This window comes from Anomaloglossus baeobatrachus, chromosome 6, assembly GCF_048569485.1.
Source record: "Anomaloglossus baeobatrachus isolate aAnoBae1 chromosome 6, aAnoBae1.hap1, whole genome shotgun sequence".
Lineage (NCBI taxonomy): Eukaryota > Metazoa > Chordata > Amphibia > Anura > Aromobatidae > Anomaloglossus > Anomaloglossus baeobatrachus.
In genome coordinates, this window is record NC_134358.1 from 579,166,960 (window position 1) to 579,193,093 (window position 26,134).

The 26,134-nt window shown below is 51.5% G+C and overlaps 1 protein-coding gene across 1 annotated transcript in view; it reads left to right on the forward strand.

Annotated features, from left to right (window-relative positions):
• The window catches only part of LOC142243992 (SCO-spondin-like), a 476,497-nt gene extending 451,330 nt beyond the window's left edge, over window positions 1–25,167 (forward strand). Inside the window, 9 exon segments of the mRNA XM_075316177.1 lie at window positions 1,444–1,595; window positions 2,753–2,799; window positions 2,874–3,038; window positions 4,101–4,312; window positions 5,604–5,699; window positions 8,060–8,120; window positions 22,093–22,220; window positions 22,776–22,926; window positions 25,052–25,167. Coding sequence (XP_075172292.1) covers window positions 1,444–1,595; window positions 2,753–2,799; window positions 2,874–3,038; window positions 4,101–4,312; window positions 5,604–5,699; window positions 8,060–8,120; window positions 22,093–22,220; window positions 22,776–22,926; window positions 25,052–25,074 — 1,035 coding nt within the window. The 3' untranslated portion in view covers window positions 25,075–25,167.
• The last annotated feature ends 967 nt before the right edge of the window (window positions 25,168–26,134 follow it).

Here is a 26,134-nt window from a genome sequence, read left to right on the forward strand (position 1 = left end):
TCCACACCGGGGTCCTAGGTTTAATGAGGAGCCCTCTCATAACTGATGTCTACAGTGCATAGGGGTGTATAGGGGTGTATAGGGGTGTATAGGGGTGTCAGTCCCTTGTCAGAGAGATCGCTCGTGGATTTATCATTTTTCTCCATGACAAAAAGTGTTACCCAGAACCTGTCAGGGTGATGGGAAAGTGTTACCCAGAACCTGTCAGGGTGATGGGAAAGTGTTACACATAACCAGTCAGGGTGATGGGAAAGTGTTACACATAACCAGTCAGGGTGATGGGAAAGTGTTACACATAACCAGTCAGGGTGATGGGAAAGTGTTACCCAGAACCTGTCAGGGTGATGGGAAAGTGTTACACATAACCAGTCAGGGTGATGGGAAAGTGTTACACATAACCTGTCAGGGTGATGGGAAAGTGTTACACATAACCAGTCAGGGTGATGGGAAAGTGTTACCCAGAACCTGTCAGGGTGATGGGAAAGTGTTACACATAACCAGTCAGGGTGATGGGAAAGTGTTACCCAGAACCTGTCAGGGTGATGGGAAAGTGTTACACATAACCAGTCAGGGTGATGGGAAAGTGTTACACATAACCAGTCAGGGTGATGGGAAAGTGTTACCCAGAACCTGTCAGGGTGATGGGAAAGTGTTACCCAGAACCTGTCAGGGTGATGGGAAAGTGTTACCCAGAACCTGTCAGGGTAATGGGAAAGTGTTACACATAACCAGTCAGGGTGATGGGAAAGTGTTACACATAACCAGTCAGGGTGATGGGAAAGTGTTACCCAGAACCTGTCAGGGTGATGGGAAAGTGTTACCCAGAACCTGTCAGGGTGATGGGAAAGTGTTACCCAGAACCTGTCAGGGTGATGGGAAAGTGTTACCCAGAACCTGTCAGGGTGATGGGAAAGTGTTACACATAACCAGTCAGGTTCCTCTTGGCCAGTCCATGAGAAGTGAAACAGGGGTACTGTCTCTTAAAGTCCAGACATATGCCTTGTAGGGATACCTCCTTCATATGTGTGTACTCTGTATATGTGCATATGTACTGTGTATATGTGTGTACTGTGTATATGTGTGTACTGTGTATATGTGTGTACTGTGTATATGTGTGTACTGTGTATATGTGTGTACTGTGTATATGTGCATATGTACTGTGTATATGTGCATATGTACTGTGTATATGTGTGTACTGTGTATATGTGTGTACTGTGTATATGTGTGTACTGTGTATATGTGTGTACTGTGTATATGTGCATATGTACTGTGTATATGTGTGTACTGTGTATATGTGTGTACTGTGTATATGTGTACTCTGTATATAGAAATATGCATAGAAATGTGCACTTGGTCCCAATTGTCTCTGTCAGTGTCCGCTCCTGAAGACATTCTCCTCTCCTCTGCCAGAGCAATAGTCACTATCCTCCTGATTGTCCCCAGGTTGTGCAGGGTGAGAGCTGTGTGGCCCCGGAGCAGTGTCCTTGTGTCCTCCCCTTAGGGCCCGAGCTCCTCTGGACGGAAAATATCACTATGGAAGAAAGAAGTAGAGAATATCCAGTGGGCACAACTCTACAGTACCAGTGTAATAACTGGTGAGAAGCGGGGTGGGGAGGGAAGAGGCGGGGCATGGAGGGACAAGGCGGGGTTAGGAAGAAAGAGGCGGGGCATGGAGGGACAAGGCGGGGATAGGAAGAAAGAGGCTGGGCATGGAGGGACAAGGTGGGGCTAGGAAGAAAGAGGTGGGGTGGGAGGAAGTAGGGGTCTGGATTGGGAAGGCGGGGCAGGAAGGGAGAAGACAGAGTAGGAGAGAGAAGGAGGAAAGAGGAGGTGGGGAGGGAGAAGAGATGGGGCATAAAAAAGAAGGAGCAGGGACAAAGGAGGTGAGGCACACAGAAAAAAGAGCTGGGGGAGGGAGAAGAGTGTGGAGGAGAAGAGGGGGGGAGAGGTTGGGACAGACAAAATAAAGCTAGAAAGATGGGTGCAGAGAGAGAGGGGAGAAGAACCAGAGACAGGAAGAGATAAGGGGGGGCAGGTAGAGATAAGGGGAGGGGCAGCTTACAGCTAAGGCGAGGGGCAGGTACAAATAAAGGGATGGGCCGGTGCAGGTAAGGTCTGGGGTAAGTACAGATAAGGGGAGGGGCAGGTACAGATGAGAGGGTCTTGTGCAGCTCAGGGGAGTGCAGGTGGAGAAAAGGGGAGGGGCAGGAACAGCTCAGGGGAGGAGCAGGTGGAGATGATAGGGTCTTGTGCAGCTCTGGGGAGGAGCAGGTGGAGATGATAGGGTCTTGTGCAGCTCAGGGGAGGGGCAGGTGGAGATGATAGGGTCTTGTGCAGCTCAGGGGAGGGAGCAGGTGGAGATGATAGGGTCTTGTGCAGCTCAGGGGAGGAGCAGGTGGAGATGATAGGGTCTTGTGGAGATGATAGGGTCTTGTGCAGCTCAGGGGAGGAGCAGGTGGAGATGATAGGGTCTTGTGCAGCTCAGGGGAGGGGCAGGTGGAGATGATAGGATCTTGTGCAGCTCAGGGGAGGAGCAGGTGGAGATGATAGCATCTTGTGCAGCTCAGGGGAGGGGCAGGTGGAGATGATAGGGTCTTGTGCAGCTCAGGGGAGGGGCTGGTGGAGATGGTAGGGTCTTGTGCAGCTCAGGGGAGGGGCAGGTGGAGATGATAGGGTCTTGTGCAGCTCAGGGGAGGGGCAGGTACAGGATTGTGTAATAAGCCTTTAATAGACATGTTCCTCTCTCCTGCAGCTCCTGCCATAGAGGAAGCTTTGTGTGCTCCGCTCAGGACTGTGCAGGTGAGATTCTCAGCACTGCAGGGGTTCTGCACCCCGCTCGGTCTGGCAGTGGTTTATACGTGTCTATCTTGCAGTGGACTGTGAGTGGTCGCAGTGGTCGGCCTGGTCTTCATGTTCTTCAACTTGTGGAAATGGAGTCCAAACTTCACAGCGGCATCAGATCCGACAACGGCTGTACGACGGGGAGGAATGTATTGGACCCCCGACCCGCCAGAGGGGGTGTGAGCTCCCCGACTGCAGTAAGTAGTGGGGTCCACCTGATATGGCACTGGCTCGCTCTGCTACACTGCACGCCGATACAGGGGCTACCAAGTGTATACACCCCCTATAAAGGGGATCCCTGATACAGGTCCCCCCCGAGTGTATGCACCCCTGATACAGGCGCCCCCATGTGTATGCACCGCCCCATACAAGGGCCCCCATGCATATGCACACCTTATACAGGGGCCCCCTAAGTGTATGCACTTCTGAAACAGGGGGCCCCGTGCATATGGACCCCTGATACAGGGGCCCCTGGGTGTATGCACGCAGGGGCCTCCGAGTTTATGCACACCTGATACAGGGGCCCACAAGTGTATACACTCAAGATACAGGGGCCGCCGAGTGTATACACACCCGATACAGGGCCCCCGGGTGTATGCACGCAGGGGCCTCCGAGTTTATTCACATCCAATACAGGGGCCCCCCCAGTGTATACACTCAAGATGCACGGCCTCCCAGTGTATGCACACCCAATACAGGGGCCCCTGAGTGTATGCACACCCGATACAGGGGCCCCTGAGTGTATGCACACCCGATACAGGGGCCCCTGAGTGTATGCACACCCGATACAGGGGCCCCTGAGTGTATGCACACCCAATACAGGGGCCCCTGAGTGTATGCACACCCAATACAGGGGCCCCTGAGTGTATGCACACCCGATACAGGGCCTCCCGAGTTTGTGCACCCCCTATATAGTGGTCCCCCGAGTGTGTGCACCCCCGATACAGGGCCCCCCCCCGAGTTTGTGCACCCCTGATACAGTGGCCCCCAAGTGTGTGCACCCCTAATACAGTGGCCCCCGAGTGTGTGCACCCCTAATACAGTGGCCCCCGAGTGTGCGCACCCCTGATCAGTGGCCCCCGAGTGTGTGCACCCCTGATAAAGGGGCCCCTGAGTGTGTGCACCCCTGATCAGTGGCCCCCGAGTGTGTGCACCCCTGATAAAGGGGCCCCTGAGTGTGTGCATACTGGATACACCATTCTGAGTATATGCCCAATACACTGCACCGACTACCTAAGCCCGTGACGCCCTGTGTGCAGGTTGCCCCGTTGGGGAGAGGTGGATGCGCTCGGTCCCCGGTGAGGACTCCTGTGAGCGGACCTGTCAGGACATCTATAAAGAGCAGCACAGAAACTGCAGTGCGGGGGCCGCGGGCGGCTGTGTGTGTGAGGCAGGGGCGTACCGCAGCAGCCAAGGCAAGTGTGTGACCGCCGAGCAGTGCGAGTGTCAGCACCAAGAGCAGGACTATCTGGTGAGTATACCCATCATCACTGCGCCTGCTGGGACTGAAGAGAATCCCGCCCTGTGTGGACACCTGATAATCACCCTGCGGTCACGACAGCCAATACTCACCCAGTGGTCCCGACACCCAATACTCACCCAGCGGTCCCGACACCCAATACTCACCCAGTGGTCCCGACACCCAATACTCACCCAGTGGTCTCGACACCCAATACTCACCCAGTGGTCCCGACACCCGATACTCACCCAGTGGTCCCGACACCCGATACTCACCCAGTGGTCCCGACACCCGATACTCACCCAGTGGTCCCGACACCCGATAATCACCCAGTGGTCCCGACACCCGATAATCACCCAGTGGTCCCGACACCCGATAATCACCCCGCGGTCCCGACACCCGATAATCAACCCGCGGTCCCGACACCCAATACTCACCCAGTGGTCCCGACACCCAATACTCACCCAGTGGTCCCGACACCCAATACTCACCCCATGGTCCTGACACCCAATACTCACCCCATGGTCCTGACGCCCGATAATCACCCCACAGTCCTGACACCCAATAATCACCCTGCGGTCCTGACACCCAATAATCACCCTGCGGTCCTGACACCCAATAATCACCCTGCGGTCCTGACACCCAATAATCACCCCGCGGTCCTGACACCCAATAATCACCCCATGGTCCTGACACCCAATAATCACCCCGCGGTCCTGACACCCAATAATCACCCCGCGGTCCTGACACCCAATATTCACCCCATGGTCCTGACACCCAATAATCACCCCATGGTCCTGACACCCAATAATCACCCCGCAGTCCTGACACCCAATAATCACCCCGCGGTCCTGACACCCAATAATCACCCTGCAGTCCTGACACCCAATAATCACCCCGCGGTCCTGACACCCAATAATCACCCCGCGGTCCTGACACCCAATAATCACCCCGTGGTCCTGACACCCGATAATCACCCCGTGGTCCTGACACTCATTAATCACCCCGCGGTCCTGACACCCAATAATCACCCCGCGGTCCTGACACCCAATAATCACCCCGTGGTCCTGACACCCGATAATCACCCCGTGGTCCTGACACCCAATAATCACCCTGCAGTCCTGACACCCAATAATCACCCCGCGGTCCTGACACCCGATAATCACTCCATGGTCCTGACACCCAATAATCACCCCGCGGTCCTGACACTCAATAATCACCCCGCGGTCCTGACACCCACAGACCTGACGCCCGATAATCACCCCGCGGTTCACTGATAGACTTTGGATTATATTCTGTGCAGCCCGGAGAGGACTGGCAGGACGGATGCCACATGTGTCGCTGTGTTAATGGGATTGGAGTCTGTGCCACAAACTGTCCACCGCTCCACTGTGCCGAGGTGAGGAGACCGCTGACATCACACCGGGGGCCGATGGATGATTACATCACACCGGGGGGGCGATGGATGATTACATCACACCGGGGGGGGGGGGGGCGATGGATGATTACATCACACCGGGGGGGGCGATGGATGATTACATCACACCGGGGGGGGGACGATGAATGATTACATCACACCGGGGGGGCGATGGATGATTACATCACACCGGGGGGGCGATGGATGATTACATCACACCGGGGGCCGATGGATGATTACATCACACCGGGGGGGGGGGCGATGGATGATTACATCACACCGGGGGGGGGCGATGGATGATTACATCACACCGGGGGGGGGACGATGAATGATTACATCACACCGGGGGGGCGATGAATGATTACATCACACCGGGGGGGCGATGGATGATTACATCACACCGGGGGGGGCGATGGATGATTACATCACACCGGGGGGGGGACGATGAATGATTACATCACACCGGGGGGGCGATGGATGATTACATCACACCGGGGGGGCGATGGATGATTACATCACACCGGGGGCCGATGGATGATTACATCACACCGGGGGGGGGGCGATGGATGATTACATCACACCGGGGGGGGGCGATGGATGATTACATCACACCGGGGGGGGGGCGATGGATGATTACATCACACCGGGGGGGGCCGATGGATGATTACATCACACCGGGGGGGGGGGGCGATGGATGATTACATCACACCGGGGGGGGGGGGCGATGGATGATTACATCACACCGGGGGGGGCGATGGATGATTACATCACACCGGGGGGGGGGGGCCATTTACATCACACCGGGGGGGACGATGAATGATTACATCACACCGGGGGGGACAATGGATGATTACATCACACCGGGGGGGGACGATGGATGATTACATCACACCGGGGGGGCCGATGGATGATTACATCACACCGGGGGGGGGCCGATGGATGATTACATCACACCGGGGGGGGACGATGAATGATTACATTACAGCGGGGGGGGGGGGGGCGATGGATGATTACATCACACCGGGGGGGGGGGGGCGATGGATGATTACATCACACCGGGGGGGGCGATGGATGATTACATCACACCGGGGGGGGGGCCATTTACATCACACCGGGGGGGACGATGAATGATTACATCACACCGGGGGGGACAATGGATGATTACATCACACCGGGGGGGGACGATGGATGATTACATCACACCGGGGGGGCCGATGGATGATTACATCACACCGGGGGGGGGCCGATGGATGATTACATCACACCGGGGGGGACGATGAATGATTACATTACAGCGGGGGGGGGGGGGGGCGATGGATGATTACATCACACCGGGGGGGGCGATGGATGATTACATCACACCGGGGGGGGGCGATGGATGATTACATCACACCGGGGGGGCGATGGATGATTACATCACACCGGGGGGGGCGATGGATGATTACATCACACCGGGGGGCGATGGATGATTACATCACACCGGGGGGCGATGGATGATTACATCACACCGGGGGGCGATGGATGATTACATCACACCGGGGGGGAACGATGAATGATTACATTACACCGGGGGGGGGCGATGGATGATTACATCACACCGGGGGGGGCGATGGATGATTACATCACACCGGGGGGGGCGATGGATGATTACATCACACGGGGGGGGGCGATGGATGATTACATCACACCGGGGGGGGACGATGGATGATTACATCACACCGGGGGGGGGCCAATGGATGATTACATCACACCGGGGGGGGGACGATGGATGATTACATCACACCGGGGGGGGGGGGCGATGGATGGTTACATCACACCGGGGGGCGATGGATGATTACATCACACCGGGGGGGACAATGGATGATTACATCACACCGGGGGGCGATGGATGATTACATCACACCGGGGGGGGCGATGGATGATTACATCACACCGGGGGGGGGCGATGGATGATTACATCACACCGGGGGGGACGATGGATGATTACATCACACCGGGGGGGGACGATGGATGATTACATCACACCGGGGGGGGGCCAATGGATGATTACATCACACCGGGGGGGGGACGATGGATGATTACATCACACCGGGGGGGGGGGCGATGGATGGTTACATCACACCGGGGGGCGATGGATGATTACATCACACCGGGGGGGACGATGGATGATTACATCACACCGGGGGGCGATGGATGATTACATCACACCGGGGGGCGATGGATGATTACATCACACCGGGGGGGACGATGAATGATTACATCACGCCGGGGGGCAATTATTACGTCACACCGACACCAGGAATAGGAATGTTTATTGTGTAATGAGCAGTTTGTTATTACAGGGGGAGGTGAAGGTGCAGGAGCCCGGGGATTGCTGCCTGGTGTGCCGCAGACACGTAGCAGGTATGACCGCATGAAGGATTGTACTGTCTCTTGGTGTATTGAGATATTGTCAATGCATAGCCATAGCTGTGGAACGCAGAACTTGTTTCAGAGAACTGAGCCCGTCTAGTGGCTCCTGGTTGGTCATATGAGGTCGGGCCAGTCTAATGGCTCCTGGCTGGTCGCTGGGTAGGGTCATTCTAGTGGCTGCCGGTTGGTAATGTACGGCTTGGCCAGTTCGGTAACCCTTGACTTGTCGCGTGGGGCAGAGCCAGTCTGGTAACTTCTGGTTGGTCATATGAGGTCGGGCCAGTCTATTGGCTCCTGGCTGGTCGCTGGGTAGGGTCATTCTAGTGGCTGCCGGTTGGTAATGTACGGCAAGGCCAGTTCGGTAACTCTTGACTTATCGCGTGGGGCAGAGCCAGTCTGGTAACTTCTGGTTGGTCACATGAGGTGGAGCCAGTCTAGTAACTCTTTGCTGGTCATTTGAGCGGGGCCAGTCTTCTGGCTGCTGTTTAGTCACTCTGGGCAGGGCCAGTCCGGTAACTCTTGGCTGGTCACATGGGGCAGGGCCCGTTTAGTAACTCCTGGTTGGTCAGATGGTCCGGGGCCAGTGTAGTGGCTCCTGGTTAGTCATGAGGTGGGGCCAGTCTAGGAACTTTTGGCTGGTCACTTGGTCGGGGCCAGTGTAGTGGCTTCTTTTAGTCACGTGGGTCAGGGCCATTTTAGTAACTATTGGCTGGTCATGTGGGGCAGGGACAGTCTAGTGGCTCCAGGTTCATCACATGTGTTGGGGCCAGTCTAGTTGCTTACAGTTAGTCACATGGGGTGGGGCTAGCTACTGTTCAAAGGTTTGGGGTCACCAGACAATTTTGTCTTTCCATGAATCTCCTCCTAGTATTCATCAGATGAGCTGTATAATGAATAGAGAATCTGGTGCAGACAGTGACGAGGTCAGGAATAATGATTGTTACATGTAATAATAATGTTCTCCTCACACTTGGCTTTCGGCACAGATCGCTCCTTTGCACAATTCCAGCTTTGCAGACCTTTGGTGTTCTAGCTGGTAATTTGCGGAGGTATCTGGAGATATTTCGCCCCATGCCCCCCCCCCCACAAGTTGGATTGTCTTGATGGGCACTTTTTGGTACCGTACGGTCAAGCTGCTCCCACAACAGCTCTATAGGGTTGAGATCTGGTGACTGGGCCACTCCATTACAGATAGATACCGGCTGCCGGCTTCTTCCCTAAATAGTTCATGCATAATTTGGAGGTGGCTTTGGGTCATTGTCCTGGTGTAGGATGAAATTGGCTCCAATCAAGCGCTGTCCACATGGTATGGCATGGCGTTATAAAATGGAGTGATAGCCTTCCTTATTCACAATCCCTTTTACCTTACAAATCTCCCACTTTACCAGCACAAAGCAACCCCAGACCATCACATGACCTCCACCATGCTTGACAGATGGCGTCAGGCAGTCTTCCAGCATCTTTTCAGTTGTTCTGTGTCTCACAAATGTTTTGTGTGATCCAAACACCTCACACTTGGATTCGTCTGTCCATAACACTTTTTCCCAATCTTCCTCTGTGCAATGTCTGTGTTCTTTTGCCCATATTAATCTTTTCCTTTTTTTGGCCAGTCTAAGATATGGCTTTTTCTTTGTCACTCTGCCCTGAAGGCCGGCATCCCGGAGTCGCCTCTTCACTATAGACGGTGACACTGGCGTTTTGCGGGTACTATGTAATGAAGCTGCCAGTTGAGGACCTGTGAGGCGTGGATTTCTCACACTAGAGACTGTAATGTACTTGTCTTGTTGCTCAGTTGTGCAGCGCGGCCTCCACTTCCCTCTACTCTGGTTAGAGCCTGTTTGTGCTCTCCTCTGAAGGGAGTAGTATGCACCGCTATAGGAAATCTTCAGTTTCTTGGCAATTTCTCGCATGGAATATCCTTCATTTCTAAGAACAGGAATAGACTGTCGAGTTTCACATGAAAGTTCTCTTTTTCTGGCCATTTTGAGAGTTTAATGGAACTAACAAATGTAATGCTCCAGATTCTCAACTAGCTCCAGATTCTCAACTAGCTCAAAGGAAGGTCAGTTTTATAGCTTCTCTAATCAGCAAAACTGTTTTCAGCTGTGCTAACATACTTACACAAGGGTGTTATGATCCGGAACCATGGAAGATCACCACAAATCATTGGCAAAAAGGTGACAAGAGCCTTGGCAACTAATCTGGCCGCCATCCCCTTACTAACCAACACAACTAGAAGTAGCCGAGGGGTGAACTAACATCCTGTGCACCGCGAACCCAGCCGGAGAACTAACTATCCTAAAGGTAGGAAAGATGAATAACTCTCTGCCTCAGAAAATAGACAAGAATAGCAAGCCCCCCACATTCAAAGACTGCGGTGATATAGGAAAAACACAATACACAGGTAGATGACAGGATTAGCAAAAGGTGAGGCCCTACTGACTAAAATAGGAAAGGACAGGAAAGGGACTGATGGTATCCAGAAAAAAACCCTGCAAAATACCAACTTCCTGATAGTACAAAAAGGCCCTCAGATCGCTCGATCTGAACTCCGTCCTATACCAGGCGCTCTTGTCATACCAATGAACAGAAAACAAGAATCATAACAAAGTCAACAAGCCATAAACACATGGACCCAAAGGAGCTATACTCCACACAGAACTGCAGGGAGTTCCTCAACAATCCACTGAGGAGGAAAATCCCTGCAAGCAAATAAACTGAAACCAACCACAACAAATGACAAACCCAGATAAGCAAAAGAACCAGGCAATAAATAAAGAGCAAGAACTTATCTGGAGTGGATGAAATGTAGAACAGGATTAAGCAGGCTGGAGATACAAAGAACAACTGACATCCGGCAACAGCCTGCAATCAGACCAGGACTTAAATAAGCAGAGAGTTAGGAAAGGAAACACCCACTGCACAACCCACCTGGTCTCTGTCCAAACCCTTCCTGGCCACCAGAGGGAGCCTCCCAGCAGCCAAGACATAACTAACATTCACAACAGTACCCCCCCCCCTTGAGGAGGGGTCACCGAACCCTCACCCACGCCACCGGGTCGCTCGGGATGAGCATGATGGAAGGCGCGAACCAACCTGTCCGCATGAATGTCAGAAGCCACAACCCAAGAGTTATCCTCCTGCCCATAACCCTTCCATTTCACAAGGTACTGAAGCTGACGCCTACTGCGACGGGAATCCAGAATTTTTTCAACCTCATACTCCAGATCCCCTTGTACCAAAACAGGGTCAGGAGGCGCTGCTGCAGGAACTGCCGGCTCCACATGTTTCTTCAACAAGGACTTATGGAAGACATTGTGAATCTTAAATGACACAGGCAGAGTCAAACGGAAAGATACAGGGTTAATAATCTCCGAAATCTTATAAAGGTCCAATAAATCTGGGCTTAAATTTGGGAGATGGAACTCTCATAGGAATATTTTTAGAGGACAACCACACCATGTCCCCTACTTTAAACCGGGGACCAACAGTCCGACGCCGGTTGGCAAACTTTTGGGCAGTTTCTTGGGACTGAAACAATTTATCCACTACCTGCCCCCAAATCTGCTGCATCCTGTCGACCAACGAATACACCCCCGGACAGTCAGACGCCTCAAGCTGCCCTGAGAGGAACCTAGTGTGATACCCAAAATTGCAGAAAAAGGGGGACACCAACGTGGTAGAGCTAGCTCTATTGTTAAGGGCAAATTCAGCCAAAGGCAAGAACGAAACCCAGTCATCCTGATCCGCAGAAACAAAACACCGTAAATAGGTCTCCAGGGTCTGGTTAGCCCTTTCAGTCTGACCGTTGGTCTGAGGATGAAACGCCGAGGAGAAAGACAGCTGAACACCCAATTTGGAGCAAAAAATCCTCCAATACCTGGATACAAACTGCACCCTCTGTCAGAAACAATGTTTTTGGGAATACCATGCAAACGGACAACATGTTGCAAAAACAAAGGCACCAACTCTGATGAAGACGGCAACTTAGATAGGGGAACCAAGTGGACCATCTTGGAGAATCTGTCACAGATCACCCAAATCACAGTCATTTTCTGAGAGACGGGAAGCTCTGAAATAAAATCCATAGAGATGTGCGTCCAAGGTTTCTTAGGTACAGGCAAAGGCAATAATAGCCCACTAGAACGTGAACAACCGGGCTTGGACCTAGAACAAACTCTACACGACTGCACAAAACGACGGACATCTCGGGACAGTTAAGGCCACCAAAAAGAGCATCTCACAAGATCCCGAGTACCAAAAATGCCAGGATGACCTGCCAAAACAGAGCAATGAACCTCAGAGACAACTCGGTCTCTCCATTGGTCTGGGACAAACAGTTTCCCTGTAGGACATCTCTCCGGTTTATCCCCCTGAAATTCCGCCAGTGCCAACCGCAGATCAGGCGAAATGGCCGAGAGAACTACACCATCATTCAGGATAGTAGACGGTTCGACAACATCCAAAGAGTCAGCGCAGAAACTCCTGGAAAGGGCATCGGCCTTAACATTCTTGGTGCCCGGCAAAAAAGAGACCACAAAATTAAACCGGGTAAAAAACAAAGCCCACCTGGCCTGCCGAGGATTCAACCTCTTGGCCGATTCCAGATAGATGAGATTCTTGTGGTCCGTAAGCACCACCACTTGATGCCTAGCCCCCTCCAACCAATGCCTCCACTCTTCAAATGCCCACTTCATAGCCAATAATTCCCGGTTCCCCACATCATAATTCCGTTCAGAAGGAGCAAACTTCCGAGAGAAAAAGGCACAGGGCTTAAGTTTACCCGAAGTAGCGTCTCGTTGAGACAGAACAGCACCTGCTCCGATCTCCGAGGCATCGATCTCAACTTGAAATGGGCGAGACACATCAGGTTGCTGCAGAACTGGGGCAGAAGTGAATCGCCTTTTAAGCTCCTGGAAGGCCACAATCGCCTCTGGGGTCCAATGCTCAGCATCAGCTCCCTTCTTTGTCAAATCTGTCAGAGGTTTTACAATGGCAGAAAAATTGGCTATAAATTTACGGTAAAAATTAGCAAACCCCAAAAACCGCTGCAGGGATTTTAGAGAAGTCGGTTGCACCCAGTCGTAAACAGCCTGAACCTTAACCGGGTCCATTTCAATAGCGGAGGGAGACAGGATGAAGCCCAAAAAGGAAATCCTGTGCACCCCAAAGAGGCACTTTGACCCCTTAACGTACAGTGCATGATCCTTAAGTATCTGAAAAACCTCCCGTACTTGCCCCACATGAGAGTCCCAATCATCAGAAAAAATCAAGATGTCATCCAAATACACAATCAAAAATTTACCAATAAGGTCCCGAAAAATATCATTCATGAAGGCCTGGAAGACGGAGGGTGCATTAGGGAGCCCAAAAGGCATCACTAGGTACTCAAAATGCCCCTCAGGAGTATTAAAAGCCGTCTTCCATTCATCACCCTCCTTAATACGGATGAGATTATACGCACCCTTGAGATCCAGTTTCGTAAACCATTTGGCACTCTTCACTCTAGAGAAAAGATCAGACATCAGAGGCAAAGGGCACTGATATTTGACCGTAATTTTATTAAGAAGACGGTAATCAATACAAGGCCTCAACGACCCATCTTTCTTAGCAACAAAGAAGAAGCCGGCACCCAAAGGAGAAGATGAGGGCCGAATGTGCCCCTTCTCCAATGATTCCCTGATGTATGACCGCATGGCATCATGTTCGGGCACAGACAAGTTGAAAATCCGCCCCTTAGGAAATTTACATCCGGCACCAGCTCAATGGCACAGTCACAGTCCCGGTGTGGGGGCAGAGAATCAGATTCCTGGTCATTAAATACATCACGGAAATCAGACAAGAAGGCCGGAACATCAACTGCCTGAGCAGACGGGGACGACAAGGAAAGGTCCTGATGCAAACCTTGACAACCCCAACTAGCTACCGACAAGGATCTTCAGTCAAGAACCGGATTATGGGTCTGCAACCACGGAAATCCCAGTACCAAGGTATCTTGTAGATTATGCAATACTAAAAATGTACAAGTTTCCTGATGCGCTGGTGCAACTCTCATAGGCACCTGGGTCCAAAATTGGGGTTTATGTTCTGCCAAAGGGGTAGCATCAATGCCCCTTAAAGGAATAGGAGTTTGCAAAGGAACCATGGGAAAACCACAATCCCTAGCAAACCCAAAATCCATCAAATTGAGCGCTGCCCCTGAGTCCACAAAGGCAAATGCAGAAAAGGAAGACAATGAGCAAATCAATGGGACAGACAAAAGAAACTTTGGTTGCAAAGAACCCACAGTAACAGAAGTAGCCAATCTCCTTTCACGTTTAGGGCAGACAGAGATGTTATGAGAAGCGTCTCCACAATAGAAGCACAGTCTATTCTTCCGTCTGAACCCCTGCCGACTAGCATTAGAAAGGACCCTATCACACTCCATAGGCTCCAAAGGCTGGTCCACAGGCACAAAACCAGCAGGTATCTTCCTGCGCTCACGTAACCGCCTATCAATCTGAATGGCCAAGGTCATAGAGGCATCAAGACCAGAAGGGATGGGAAATCCTACCATTACATCCTTCACAGCATCCGCAATACCCTTGCGAAAAAGAGCCGCAAGCGCATCATCATTCCATTTGGTGAGGACCGCCCACTTTCGAAATTTCTGACAAATCGTTTCTGCAGAATCCAAACCCTGAGTTAAGGACAACAAGACCTTTTCTGCTTGGTCCACAATATTGGGTTCGTCATATAATAATCCCAAGGCCTGAAAAAAGGAGTCTACATCATTGAGAATCGGATCATCAGACGCTAAAGAGAAGGCCCAGTCCTGAGGGTCACCACGCAGCAAGGAGATGACAATCTTAACCTGCTGTACGGGATTCCCTGAGGACTTAGGGCGCAGGTCAAAAAATAATTTACAATTATTTTTGAAGCTCAAAAATCTCGACCTATCTCCCGAAAAAAATTCAGGAACGGGAATCTTAGGCTCTGCAAGGGGAGTCCGTGCAAGATAAGACTCTATACGACGAACCTTAGCATCAAGATGAGCAACACGCTCACCCAATTCATCCATGCTAGACAAAGAAATCTTCCACAGAACCCAAAGAAGAAGAGGAAAAACACCAAAAAAAAAAAAAATTTCTCAGCAGCTTTTTTTTTTTCCTTCTTAAGAGTACCCTTTAAATTTGTGGGCCGGATGTACTGTTATGATCCGGAACCATGGAAGATCACCACAAATCATTGGCAAAAAGGTGACAAGAGCCTTGGCAACTAATCTGGCCGCCATCCCCTTACTAACCAACACAACTAGAAGTAGCCGAGGGGTGAACTAACATCCTGTGCACCGCGAACCCAGCCAGAGAACTAACTATCCTAAAGGTAGGAAAGATGAATAACTCTCTGCCTCAGAAAATAGACAAGAATAGCAAGCCCCCCACATTCAAAGACTGCGGTGATATAGGAAAACACAATACACAGGTAGATGACAGGATTTGCAAAAGGTGAGGCCCCCGCTGACTAAAATAGGAAAGGACAGGAAAGGGACTGATGGTGGCCAGAGAAAAACCCTGCAAAATACCAACTTCCTGATAGTACAAAAAGGCCCTCAGATCGCTCGATCTGAACTCCGTCCTATACCAGGTGCCCTTGTCATACCAATGAACAGAAAACAAGAATCATAACAAAGTCAACAAGCCATAAACACATGGACCCAAAGGAGCTATACTCCACACAGAACTGCAGGGAGTTCCCCAACAATCCACTGAGGAGGAAAATCCCTAGAAGGAAATAAACTGAAACCAACCACAACAAATGACAAACCCAGATAAGCAAAAGAACCAGACAATAAATAAAGAGCAAGAACTTATCTGGAGTGGATGAAATGTAGAACAGGATTAAGCAGGCTAGAGATACAAAGAACAACTGACATCCGGCAACAGCCCGCAATCAGACCAGGACTTAAATAAGCAGAGAGTTAGGAAAGGAAACACCCACTGCACAACCCACCTGGTCTATGTGCAAACCCTTCCTGGCCACCAGAGGGAGCCTCCCAGCAGCCAAGACATAACTAACATTCACAACACAAGGGCTTTCAAGGGTTTTCTAACCATCCATTAGCCTTCTAACACAGTTAGCAAACACAAAGTACCATTAGGACACTGCAGTGGTGGTTGTTGGAAATGGGCCTCTATACACATATGTAGATATTGCATTCCAAACCAGACTTTTGAAGCTAGAATAGTCATTTATCTCATTAACAATGTATAGAGGGGATTTCTGTTTAATTTAATGTTAGCTTCATTGAAAAAAAAATAAATAAATGTGCTTTTCTTTAAAAAATAAGGAAATATGTAAGTGACCCTAAACTTTTGAGCTGTAGTGTACCTACCTCCTGGCTGGTAATGTAGCTCAGAGCCAGTCTAGTATCTCTTGGCTGGTTATGTGAGGCAGGGCCAATCTAGTGGCTCTGGTTTGTAACATGCAGGGCCAGTTCGTAACTCTTGGTTGGTCACGTGGGGCAGGGCCAGTATAGTAAATTCTGGTTGGTCACTTGGGGCGTGGCCAGTCTAGTGGCTCCAGGTTGGTCACATGAGGCAGGGACAGTCTAGTGGCTTATGGTTGGTTACATAGGGTGAGGCCAGTCTTGTGGCTCCTGGCTGGTCATATAGGCAGGATCATTCTAGTGGTTTCTGGTTGGTCACTTGAGGCAGAGACAGTCTGGTAACTGTTGACTGATCACGTGAGGCAGAGCCAGTGTAGTGGCTCCTGGTCGGTCACGTGGGGTGAGGCCAGTGTGCTAACTTCTGGTTGCCCATATGGGGCGTGGCCAGTCTAGTGTCTCCAGGTTGGTCACATGGGGTGGGCCAGTCTAGTAACTCTTGGCTGGTCACTTTAGCAGGGCCAGGCTTGTAGATTCTGGTTGGTCATGTGTGGTAGAACCAGTCCGGTAATTCTTTGTCAATAAAAGGAGCAGAGGGCACTCAGCAAAGCGATGCAGCTTATTTTATTTTATTTTATTCAAACGAAATCCATGGCAGGCAGGAGAGGGGGGTGAATAGGGGGCAAAGAGGATGACAGCACTGTTTCGCACCGCACCGGGCGTTTCGACAGATCCAGTCTGGTAACACTTGACTGGTCATATGGGGCAGAGCCAGTCTATTAACTCTTGGCTGGTCACATGGGGCAGCACCAGTCTAGTGGCTTATGGCTGGTCACATACGGCGAGGCCAGTGTCGTAACTTCTGGTTGGTTATGTGGGGCAGCGCTAGTCTAGTGGCTCCTGGTTGGTCACATGAGGTGGGGCCAGCCTAGTAACTTTTGGCTGATCACTTGGGCAGGGCCAGTCTAATGGCTTCTGGTTAATTGTGTAGGGCTAGTCTAGTAACTCATGGCTGGTAACATTGGTCAGAGCCATTTTAGTAACTATTGGCTGGTCATGTGGTGGAGGGCCAGTCTAGTGGATCCTGGTTGGTCCCAGTGGGTGGGGTCAGGTCTAGTTACTTGTGGCTGGTCATGTGGGGCAGGGTGAGGGACAGTCTATTGGCTCCTGATTGGTCTCGTGAGGCAGAAGGCACAGTTTTGTGGCTCCTGGTTGGTCACATGGGGTGGGGACAATCTAGTTGCTTATGGTTGGTTACATGAGGTGGGGCCAGTCTAGTGGCTCCTAGCAGGTCGCCTGGGTGTGGTCATTCTAGCTGACTTCTGGTTGGTAATGTATGGTAGGGCCAGTTTGGTAACTCTTGACTTGTCAGAGCCAGTGTAATAACTTCTGGTTGGTCATATGAGGTGGGGCCTTTCTAGTAACTCTTGATTGGTAACTTGGGTGCGTCCTGTCTAGTGGCTTCTGTTTAATCATGTGGTTCAGGACTAGTCTAGTAACTCCTGGTTGGTAACGTGGTTCAGGGCTAGTGACAGGAGAATTTCTTATTTATCAATCAAAGAGGCCGAACACATCTGCTCCCGTTGAAGTCTATATTCTCATATATGAGGAGACAGCTCAGAATCACCTTTCGTAAGCAACATATAAGAGTGTCTGTTTTTCTATAATTACATCTGTCTTTTTATAGTAATACTTCAAAGGAACAACTGCAAACTGCCACATATCACCCTAGCCCTAAAATATAAATCCCTTAATTCCCAGCTCACCAGATAAGGAATTTGTAACCCATTATCTATTCTAGATTAGACTTTGTTTGGCCTTCAGTACATCTTTATCTTCTGCCCCATTGCACAGACAGGAGAAGCCTAGATAAACAAAGTCTGGAAGGAATAGCTTACGCTCCCCCCTCTTCATACATCAGAATCATGAGTACAGAGAATTACAATTACTTATAATATCCAGCTATTAATACGAAACTAAAATTTCTATTACACTACTTATAATGAATACAGACTATTGAATATTAATATGAGATTAAAATTCCTGTAACATCCAGTGTAGTAACTATTGGCTGGTTATGTGTGGCAGGGCCAGTCTAGTGGCTCCTGGTTGGTCACGTGGGGAGGGGACAGTCTAATCACTCTTAAGGCCGCTTTACACGCTACGATTTATCTGACGATCTCGTTAGCGATGTGACACGCCCAGATCATAGTTACGATTTGCCGAGATCGCTCATAGGTCGTTTTGTTGCGGTCACACGTACACATCTCACAAACGACGCAACATCGTTCAGCGATATATTGTTTGCCGAAGGCGGTCATGTGGATGTTGTTCGTCGTTGGCCGGGTGTCAAACGTAGCAATTTGTCTGCTGCGTTCCAAACGACGAACAATATTTTGAAGCTGGACGACGTGTCAACGATTTTCAACTTATTTGCGATTGTTCTGAGTCGCATGTAGGTGTCACACGCAACGACGTCACTAACGATGACGGAAGTGCGTCTCGGAAACCATGACCCAAACGACATATCGTCAGATAAAACGTAGCATATAACGGGGCCTTTAGTTGGTCAAATTGAGCAGGACCAGTCTTTTGATTTCTGGTTGGTCAGAAAGGGTGGGGCAAGTCTTGTGGCTTCTGGCTGGTCATGTGGGGCAAGGCCAGTCTAGTGGCTTCTGGTTTGTAACATGCAGGGCCAGTTTGATAATTCTCTGCTGGTCATGTGGGGCAGAGCCAGTCTGGTAACTCTTGGTTGGTCACGTGGGGCAGAGCCAGTCTATTGGCCCGGGGTTGGTCACATGGGGCGGGGCTAGTATAGTAAATTTTGGTTGGTCATAATGAGCAGGGCCAATCTCTTGGTTACTGGTTAGTCACATGTAATGGGGCCAGTCTAGTTGCTTCTGTGGCTTCTGGTTGGTCAGATGGGGCGGGGCCCGTCTTGTAGCTTCTGGTTGGTCATGTAGGTAAGGGCCAGGCTATTAACTCCTGGCGGGTCACATGGGGAAGGACCAGTCTAGTAATTCTTGGCTGGTCATGTGGGGCAAGGCAAATCTATTGGCTCCTGGTTGATCACATGGTGCAGGCCCAGTCTAGTAACTCCTGCATGGTCACATGCATCAAGGCTAGTCTAGTAACTTCTGGCTGGTCATGTGGGGCAGGGGCAGCCTAGTTGCTCCTGTTTTGTCACGGGCGGGGATAGTCTAGTGACTCCTGGTTGGTCACATAGGGTGGGGCCAGTCATGTTGCTTATGGTTTTTTACATGGGATGGGGCCAATCTTGTAGTTTTTGGTTGGCCACATGGGTGGAGTAATTCTAGTAGCTTCTGGTTGGTCATGTGGGCCAGAGCCAGTCTGGTAACTCTTGGCTGGTCACGTAGGGCAAGGTCAGTCTTGTGGCTGTGGTTGGTGACGTGGGACAAGGCCAGTGTGTTAACTCCTTGTTGGTCATTTGTGGTGGGGTTAGTTTAGTGGCTCCTGGTTGGTCACATGAGATGGGGCAGTCTAGTAACTCTTGGCTCGTCACTTGAGCAGGGCCAGTCTTATAGTTCCTGGTTAGTCATGTGGGGCAGGGCTAGTCCGGTAACTCTTGACTGGTCACATGGGGCAGATCCAGTCTGGTAACTCTTGGCTGGTCACATGGGCCCGCACCATTCGGGATGATCCTGGCTGGTCGCTGGGGCGAGGCCAGTGTAGTAACTTCTGGATGGTCACTTGGGCGGGGCAAGTCTAGTGGCTTTGGAATAATCACGTAGTTCATGGCTAGTCTAGTAACTCATGGCTGGTAACATGGGTCAGGGCCATTTTAGTAACTCTTGGCTGATTACTTGGGCAGGGCCAGACTAGTGGCTACTTCTTGTTCACTTCGGGCAGGGACATTCTAGGGGCTACTGGTTGGTCACATGGGATGGGGCCAGTCTTGTTGCTTCTGGATAGTCACATGAGTTGGGGCCAGTCTTGTGGCTTCTGGATGGTCATGTGAGGCAGGGGAAGTTTAGTGGCTCCTGGCTGGTCACATGGGTGGGACCATTCTAGTGGCTTCTGGTTGGTACCATGGGGCAGAGTCAGCCTGGTAACTCTAGGCTGATCACATGGGGCAGGGCCAGTCTAGTAGCTCCTGGTTGGTCCCATAGGCCGGGGCCAGGCTAGTTGCTTCAGGTTAGTCACATGGATCAGGACCAGTCTTGTGGCTTCTGATTGGTCACATTGGGTGGGGCTAGTCTTGCAGCTTCTGGTTGGTCATGTGGGTCATAGCTAGTCTAGTAATTCTTGGCTGGTCATGTGGGACAGGACCTATCTAGTGGCGCCTTGTTGATCACGTGGGGTGGTGCCAGTCTAATGTCTTCTTGTTGGTCATATGTGTTGGAGCTAGTCTTGTGTCTTCTTGTTGGTCATGTTAGGCAGGGCCAGTCTAGTGGCTCCTGATTGGTCACACGGGGCGAGGCCAGTGTATTAACTCTTGGCTGGTCACTTGGGCGGGGCCAGTCTAGTGGCTTCTGGTTGGTCATGTGGGGTATTGCCAGTCTGGTAACTCTTGACTGGTTACATGTGGTAGAGCCAGTCTGGTAACGCTTTGGTTGGCCATATGGGGGTGGCGCCAGTCTAGTGGCTCCTGGTTGGTCACATAGGGCGGGGTCAGTCTAGTAACTCTTGACTGATTACTTGTGCAAGGCCAGTCTAGGAATTATTGGGTGGTCACATGGGTGGGACCATTCTAGTGGCTTCTGGTTGGTACCATGGGGCAGAGTCAGCCTGGTAACTCTAGGCTGATCACATGGGGCAGGACCAGTCTAGTAGCTCCTGGTTGGTCCCATAGGCCGGGGCCAGGCTAGTTGCTTCTGGTTAGTCACATGGATCAGGACCAGTCTTGTGGCTTCTGATTGGTCACATTGGGTGGGGCCAGTCTTGCAGCTTCTGGTTGGTCATGTGGGTCATAGCTAGTCTAGTAACTCCTGGCTGGTCACGTGGAGAAGGGCCAGTCTAGTAATTCTTGGCTGGTCATGTGGGACAGGACCTATCTAGTGGCGCCTTGTTGATCACGTGGGGTGGTGCCAGTCTAATGGCTTCTTGTTGGTCATATGTGTTGGAGCTAGTCTTGTTGGTCATGTTAGGCAGGGCCAGTCTAGTGGCTCCTGATTGGTCACATGGGGCGAGGCCAGTGTATTAACTCTTGGCTGGTCACTTGGGCGGGGCCAGTCTAGTGGCTTCTGGTTGGTCATGTGGGGTATTGCCAGTCTGGTAACTCTTGACTGGTTACGTGGGGTAGAGCCAGTCTGGTAACGCTTTGGTTGGCCATATGGGGGTGGCGCCAGTCTAGTGGCTCCTGATTGGTCACATAGGGCGGGGTCAGTCTAGTAACTCTTGACTGATTACTTGGGCAAGGCCAGTCTAGGAATTATTGGGTGGTCACATGGATGGGGCCATACTTGTGGCTCCTGGCTGGTCATTTGGTCGGAGCCAGTCTTGTGGCTCCAGGCTCTTGTAATTGGCTAGATTCTCCAGTGAGAACCTGATGTGTTCAGCGGCTTCTAGGCTCATTGGCCCTCCCTGTTAGGGGTGTGCTCATCCATAATATATAATAATTGGGTCATCTATCTACAGATGGCTCCCCAGTCTGCAAACTCCAGTCCGAGTTCAGGAATATCACCAAAGGCAGCTGCTACATGGAGAATGTGGAGGTCCACTTCTGTCGTGGTCAGTGCTCATCCTGGACCAATGTCCTGGCAGAGGTAAAAAGTCATAGAAGGGGTTGGAAGATCAAGGTAGGGATTAGAGGCTCGACAACTGAGGGAAGGTAGAAGATTACAGGTGGGACAATTGAGGGAAGGTAGGAGATTATAGGTGGGACAACTGAGGGAAGGTAGGAGATTACAGGTAGGACAACTGAGGGAAGGTCAAAAATTACAAGCAATTTCAGGGAAGCAACATTTCGGATTACAGGTGGGACGTCTGGAGGAAGGTCGAGGATGACAGAGGGAAGGTAGAAGGTTACAGATGAAATGACTGAGGAAAGGCCGATGATTATAGACAGGATGACAAAGGGAAGATCAGGGATTACAGGTGGCACATCGTGGGTAAGGCCAGGGATTACAGGCGCGACAATGGATGGGGGTTCGGGGATTACAGGTGGGAAGACGAAGGGAAGGTCGGGGACTACAGGCAAGAAGATGGAGGGAAAATCAGGGATTACAGGTGGGGCATTGGGGGGAAGGTCAGAGATTTACAGATGGTATTATAAGGTTTGGTGCACACTATGTTATTACCCAGTCTCATTGTCTCTGCAGGAACCGTATCTCCAGACCATGTGCGACTGCTGCAGCTACAGACTAGACCCCGAGAGCCCCGTGAAGATCCTAAACCTCCACTGTGAGGAGGGTGAGGAGGAGCCGGTGGTTCTGCCCGTGATCCACAGCTGCGAGTGCACCAGCTGTCAGGGTGCGTAGCAGTGAAGGGGATTTCACCTTCAGGAACGGAGGAGGGAGAACACTGGCCAAGCACCAGTCACAGATCTCACTACTCTCTGTTATCAGCCATTATAATCTGTTATTCTCCTTTATTCTCATTGTTGCCCGGAGTGATGATCATCAGTTTTCTAGAATGTGATTGAATTCCATTTTGGGTAGAAACCTTTTAGGCTTTGCCTCCTGGGCGATCACTAATGGTCACTGATAGATGGTGTGGAGACACGGGGGTCAGTGGGTGCTCTTCTGTGGAGACACGGGGGTCAGTGGGTGCTCTCTGTGGAGACACAGGGGTCAGTGGGTGCTCTCCTGTGGAGACACGGGGGTCAGTGGGTGCTCTCCTGTGGAGACACGGGGGTCAGTGGGTGCTCTCCTGTGGAGACACGGGGGTCAGTGGGTGCTCTCCTGTGGAGACACGGGGATCAGTGGGTGCTCTCCTGTGGAGATACAAGGGTCAGTGGGTGCTCTCGTTCGCTGGCCCAGCTGCCTTTAGAAAGACAGCATGGCCCAGGGCTCATCCCAACTGAGCGCCCGACCTCCTTAACCGTGAGCGGAACACTACTCAGACAACACAGGGTGAGGGAATCACAATAGTAAGACTTTATTGGATCCCCAAAATATTAACGGCACATAACCAGCAAAACACAAATGTAACAGGCAACAGAGTCTCACCCTTCCGCTGCTCACCAGGGATTAGAATGTCTGTACCTCAGAGCTTCCAGGGCTACTTACACCAATCCAGCAGCACCCCGCTTTTGGCGGGCACCCACCGAGAATGGAATAACGCCAGATTTAGGAAGCTGGCTGAGGTCCGCAAAGCCTGTAGTCAGGTGACTGAATTGTCCCAAGCTGGATTCCTGCCTTAGGTAATCTTTGGTATCTCAGCCGAATCCTTACATTCGATGCTGAAGTCCATGTAGCACTATAATCCAGGTTTGGTTATGGCTTGCCAATCGGATCTGCAGGTCCTAGATTGGTAGCATGTAGCAAGAGTCTACCCGGGCAATTGAAAGACCTTCTTATACCCCTGAGCTCTCCATTCAGACCATTGGGGTCTTCACAATTGGTGGATAAGACTGGGCTCTTATTGGCTAGATTTCTAGCCGTATACAAAATATCCCTAGTAGTAATGGTCTCTGGCAGAGACGAGGGAGAGACCGCTAAGTTACATCGCATCTAGCAATTCACATAGTAATACAATGGCAGGTTCGCATAATTGATTTGTCTGGGTGTCTGACCTTCACTGGCCAAGGCAATTACATGAGTCAACAAGAATTTTAACACTAGACTCCTAAGGGGTGCTTCACACACAGCGAGATCGCTACTGAGATCGCTGCTGAGTCACGTTTTTTGTGACCTCAGTGATCTCGCTGTGTGTGACACTGAGCAGCGATCTGGCCCCTGCTGTGAGATCGCTGCTCGTTACACACAGCGCTGGTTCGTTTTTTTATTGTTGCTCTCCCGCTGATAAGCGCACATCGCTGTGTGTGACAGCGAGAGAGCAACAATCCTGAATGTGCAGGGAGCAGGAGCCGGCGTCTGACAGCCTGCGGTAAGCTGTAACCAAGGTAAACATCGGGTAACCAAGGTGGTTACCCGATATTTACCTTCGTCACCAGCCTCTGCCGCTCTCACGCTGCCAGCGCCGGCTTCTGCTCCCTGCACACGCTAAGCTAAGCGGTGTGCGCTGGTAACTAAGGTAAACATCGGGTAACCATACCCGATGTTTACCTTAGTTACCAGTGTCCGCAGCTTCCAGATGCCGGCTCCGTGCAAGCGCAGCGTCGCTTGCACGTCGCTGCTGGCTGGGGGCTGGTCACTGGTTGCTGGTGAGATCTGCCTGATTGACAGCTCAGCAGCGACCATGTAGCGATGCAGCAGCGATCCTGACCAGGTCAGATCGCTGGTCGGATCGCTGCTGCATCGCTAAAGTGTGAAGGTACCCTAAGAGTCTTGTAGATACAATGAGGGCTTATCCTCCGTTTCTAAATAAACTATCATCATGTCTGGCTGAATTTTAAGAAACTTAACCCATGCTAGGCACTAAGAGTCCATGTCATCACAGATGGGTTATTTAATGATTCTCACTGTCTACACAGGTGGAGACTTCTCCAAGCGCTGATCGCTCCTACACTGATGTCTCCACCGCTGCTCCCTCAGCTGTTGATGACTCTGCCGCTGATGACTCTGCCGCTGATGACTCTGCCGCTGATGCCTCTACCATTGATGCCTCCGCCGCTGATGCCTCTGCCATTGATGCCTCTGCCATTGATGCCTCTGCCGCTGATGACTTTGCCGCTGATGACTCTGCCGCTGATGACTCTGCCATTGATGACTCTGCCGCTGATGACTCTGCCGCTGATGACTCTGCCATTGATGACTCTGCCATTGATGCCTCCGCTGCTGATGCCTCTGCCATTGATGACTCTGCCGCTGATGACTCTGCCGCTGATGACTCTGCCGCTGATGACTCTGCCGCTGATGACTCTGCCGCTGATGCCTCTGCCATTGATGACTCTGCCGCTGATGACTCTGCCGCTGATGACTCTGCCATTGATGACTCTGCCATTGATGACTCTGCCATTGATGACTCTGCCATTGATGACTCTGCCGCTGATGACTCTGCCGCTGATGACTCTGCCATTGATGACTCTGCCATTGATGACTCTGCCGCTGATGACTCTGCCATTGATGACTCTGCCGCTGATGACTCTGCCGCTGATGCCTCTACCATTGATGCCTCCGCCGCTGATGCCTCTGCCGCTGATGCCTCTACCATTGATGCCTCCGCCGCTGATGCCTCTACCATTGATGCCTCCGCTGCTGATGCCTCTGCCATTGATGCCTCCGCTGCTGATGCCTCTACCATTGATGCCTCCGCCGCTGATGCCTCTACCATTGATGCCTCCGCCGCTGATGCCTCTACCATTGATGCCTCTGCTGCTGATGCCTCTGCCATTGATGCCTCCGCTGCTGATGCCTCTACCATTGATGCCTCCGCCGCTGATGCCTCTACCATTGATGCCTCTGCTGCTGATGCCTCTGCCATTGATGCCTCCGCTGCTAATGCCTCTGACGCTGATGCCTCCGCCGCTGATACCTCCGCCGCTGATGCCTCTACCATTGATGCCTCCGCCGCAGATGCCTCTACCATTGATGCCTCCGCCGCTGATCCCCAGCAG